Source organism: Orycteropus afer, unplaced genomic scaffold (genome assembly GCF_000298275.1).
Source record: "Orycteropus afer afer isolate SDZICR_OR568_19922 unplaced genomic scaffold, OryAfe1.0 scaffold00209, whole genome shotgun sequence".
Taxonomy (NCBI): Eukaryota; Metazoa; Chordata; class Mammalia; order Tubulidentata; family Orycteropodidae; genus Orycteropus; species Orycteropus afer.
The window spans coordinates 986003-990064 of record NW_006921796.1 but is presented as its reverse complement, the minus strand read 5'-3'; the positions used below and the strand labels follow the sequence as shown (position 1 = coordinate 990064).

The following is a 4062-nucleotide window of genomic DNA, read 5'->3' as shown; positions in this document are numbered from 1 at the left end:
GGCAAAAGAGATCATTCTCTGGAGAAGGATGTCATGCTTGGTAAAGTGGAGGGTCAATGAAAGAGGGGAAGGTCCTCAACAAGATGGATTGACACGGTAGCTGCAGTAATGGGCTCAGGTATAGCAGGGATTGTGAGGGTGGCACAGGACGGGGCAGTATTTCGTTCTGTTGTACAGAAGATCGCTATAAGTCCAGACAACTCCACGGCACATAAAAAGAAGATAAAGTGAAGGTTGGCAGAATTCCTTCTCTGACTGAATCTAGATCCAAATATTTTCTTTGCCTCCACAAAGCCCAGAGACTCTGGCACAAGCCGGATAATCCCAAACAGCAGCTTCTCCTCTCTCTACACAGTACAATAAAGCCCTCGTCGATTCATCTGGCTGCTCTCGCAGCCGATCTTTTCCCTGCCCCTTTCTCATTGGGCTCCTTAGAATAACGTCAGAAGTAGGCGCCGGTGCAGCAGCGAGCGGCTTCGCGCCTGCGCTCTGCCAAGGCAGAAGTCTACCTCGCGTCCCGGAGTGTGCTGGTTCGACTTCTACTTAAGTCCCAGTCCCGCAGTGATTGGGAAGTTCGCGTGAGGCGGCCTTGAGCCAAGGACCATGAACCGTAGCCGCCAGGTGACGTGCGTGTCCTGGGTCCGCTGTGGCGTGGCCAAAGAGACGCCAGACAAGGTGAGGCCTTCTTGCTCGGAGATGATGAAAACGACCATTTTGCGGCCCTAAACGGGGCGCTGGTGGGACTGGCGGGAGTGAGGTGGGTTGGGGCCGTGACAGGGCCTGCAGCCCAGAGGGTCTGGGTATTCTGGGCCTAGGGAGTCCACGCCACGCCCCTAAATTCACACACGTGGACCTCACGGACTGCCTGGGACGCGTTATTGTTGCTTGGGGTAGAAAATCCCCCGAAAGCTTTCTTGACAAGGTTACAGCTTCTCCACGGCTACTCCGACGCGTTTTCAAACTCAAAGAACATTTGTGAAAACTCATTTACCTCTTTGCTATGTGTTCAGAGAAGTAAACCGGTTGGAAGCAATAGTGTCAAAACTCGGTATGAGGGCTGCGATTTCCTGAGGCTGGGAGTTGAAGTAGGGATTTCTTGCAGTGGCTCAAGTGAATGTTGATGGTGGCAGTCGGGATGAGAGCAGAAGCTATGATTACTAAGTAGATGTTTAACTACTGTCTTCAGGCCAGACATTGTTCAGGGTTCAGGATGCAACATGAACAAAAGAAAAGAAGTCCTTGCCTTTATGGAGTTGAAAGGAGCTCCATTGGCCTAGTGTTTAAAGCATTTGGCTGCTAACCAAAAGATCGGTGGTTCAAACCCACCAGCCACTCTGCCCCTTGGGCGAAAGACGAGACAGTCTGTTCTGTATAGATTTACAACCTTGGAAACACTGTGAGGCATTTTACTCTGTCCTAAGGTTGGGCAATCCTACTTCCGTAGTGATGTTGTTGTTGTTGTTATGTGCCGTCGAGTCGGCCCCGACTCATAGCGACCCCTCCTTGGGTTTCCGAGGCAGTATCACTACGGAAGTAGGATTGCCCAACCTTCCTTCCGAGGAGTGGCTGGTGGGTTTGAACCGCCAGCCGTCTGGTTAGCAGGCAAGTGTCTTAGCCACTATGCTACCAGATCCGTAGTGATACTGCCTCGGAAACCCAAGGAGGGGTCGCTATGAGTCGGGCCGACTCGGCACATAACAACAACAACAAAGAGTCGCTATGATTAGGAATCAACTCATGACAGTAGGTTTACTTTTGGTTTTTACGGACTTGGAATGTACACATATAATATACATCAATAGTACTAAGTGTCGTGGAACAGGTAAAGCAATTGACAGGGGTAATGATAACAAACATAGCGAAGGTGATCGATAGGTGACTGACTTGAACACAGGTTGACAAGAGTGAGAGATTGAATGACCCCAGACCAAAAACCAAAACCAAACCCACTGCCATCTGACTCATAGTGACCCCCATTGGGTTTCCAAGGCAGTGAATCTTCACAGAAGTAGATTGCCCAGTCTTCCTTCTGCAGAGTGGCTGGTGGGTTTGAACAACCAACCTACTGGTTAGCAGTCAGATGCCTTAGTTATTGCACCACCCAATAGATGTAAATTCCACCAGGTTGTGGTCTTATTAACCACTGTTTTCCAATGTTAGGCTCACAGTAGGCACTCGGTATATATTTATAGAGTAGGCAAAATTACTTCATATTAAAAGTTGTTAAAGGAGGTAATGGTTGTGGGATATGTAGCCTTTCAAATACTTGAAGACTGTGATTCCCAAATATGTCTGCACATTGGAACCACTTGGGAGTATCAAAATATACTGATGCCTGCATCCCACCCCCAAATACTGTGATTTAATTGCTTTTAGGCATGGCCTCGAATTTTTTAAAGGTTCTGGGTGATTCTAATTTGCAAAGAAGTTTGAGAACCACAGCTTGAAGATTTTGGGCTTACTCTAAGACCCCAGAGAAGAAAACTGAAAACAACCAAAGCCAAACCAAGTTCACTGCCATCAAGTCAATTCTGACTCATAGCGACCCCCTATTAGGTTTCCAAGGCAGGAAATTTTTGCAGAAGTAGATTGTCCGATGTTCCTTTCCCAGCATGGGTGGTGGGTTTGAACTGCCAACCATCTGTTTGGCAGTCAGCCCTAGGCACTGTGCCACAAGAGCTCCTTAGAGAGGAAAACTGGGAAATAATAAATGAAAAAAAAATAAGTAACTTTCAGTTAAACTCAAGAAATAACATTTAATTTCTGGAGCTGTTGAACAATGAAATGTCATCCCTCAAAAATATTTCTGTATTACTAGAGGCATCTTGAAGGAGCTCTGGTGATGTAGGATAAGGCACTTGCCTGCTAACTAGAAGGTCAATGGTTCAAACCTACCAGCTGCTCCGCAGAAGATGGAGCAATCTATTTCCATAAAGATTTACAGCCTTAGAAACCCAAAGTTGGAATTGACTCGATGGCAGTGAATTGTTGTTTTTGTTTCAGAGGCATCTTGAGGCGTTCTGGTGGTGTAAGTGCCTAAGGCATTTGACTGCTAACCAGAAAGTTTGTGGTTCAAACCCACCAGCCACTCCACAGAAGGAGGGTGATACAATCTTACTTCCATAAATATTTACTGCCTCAGAAACCCAGTGGGGGTTGCTGTGAGTCAGAATCCACTCGATGGCAGTGAGTGAAAAGGTTGGCAGTTCGAACCTACCCAGAGGCACCACAGAAGACAGGTCCAGCCTTGAAAATCCTATGGAGCAGTTCTAATCTAGACTCATAGGGTTGCCATGAGTAGGAATTAACTAGAGGATAACTACCAACAAAAAGAGCTCTCATGGCGTAGTGCCTAAGGCATTTGGCTGGGCGGTTCAAACCCACAAGCCACTCCGCGGAAGGAAGATGGGGCAATCTACTTCCGTAAAGATTTACCACCTTGGAAGCCCAAAGGGGGTCACTATGGGTTGGAATCGACTCAATGGTAGCAGGTTAAGTACCAACAGCAGAGGCACTTTATAGAAACTGGGTGATTTGTTGATTTGTTAATCATCAGGCTTCACTACCATGAGCCTGATAGACTGAACTATATGGTCAGGTATACAGTGACAAGTAGGTTTCTATCTTCCAGAAACTTACAGTTTAGTAGTGATAGGGGTGTTTTTAAAAGGGACTGAAACATTGATTAGGTGAGGGTCATAAAAAGTGTGACTTCAGTTTTGAGCTTATTAATGTTAGGGTGACAGTATCCAGGTGGGGAGTCTTATATGCAGTTGGAGAAATGGATATGGAGGGTCGAGCTAGAGGGGAAAGTTTGGAGTAATCAGTTCAGAGGTGGTACTTTTAGTTGTAAGAATGAGCTTTGTATGGGAATGAATGCCTGATCAATAAATACTTGGCAGTGTTAATAGGAAGAAGAGCAGAGGACCAAGGCAAGGGTGGTTTGTTCAGTGCCCACAGAGATGATGGGGAGAAGTGGCCCCAAAGGAGGCAGAGTGGTTGGAAGAAAGCCAGGTGAAGCTGTAGTTGTTTTGCCGTCGAGTCAGACCCAACTCACAGCGA

The 4062-nt window shown here is 46.8% G+C and overlaps 1 protein-coding gene across 1 annotated transcript in view; it reads left to right on the top strand.

The window, feature by feature from the left end:
* Positions 1-603: 603 nt before the first annotated feature.
* PWP1 (PWP1 homolog, endonuclein) overlaps positions 604-4062 on the top strand; it is a 26586-nt gene continuing 23127 nt past the window's right edge. The window contains exon 1 of the mRNA XM_007948249.1: positions 604-675. Within this exon, the coding sequence (XP_007946440.1) occupies positions 604-675 (72 nt within the window). The remainder of the gene's footprint in view (positions 676-4062) is intronic.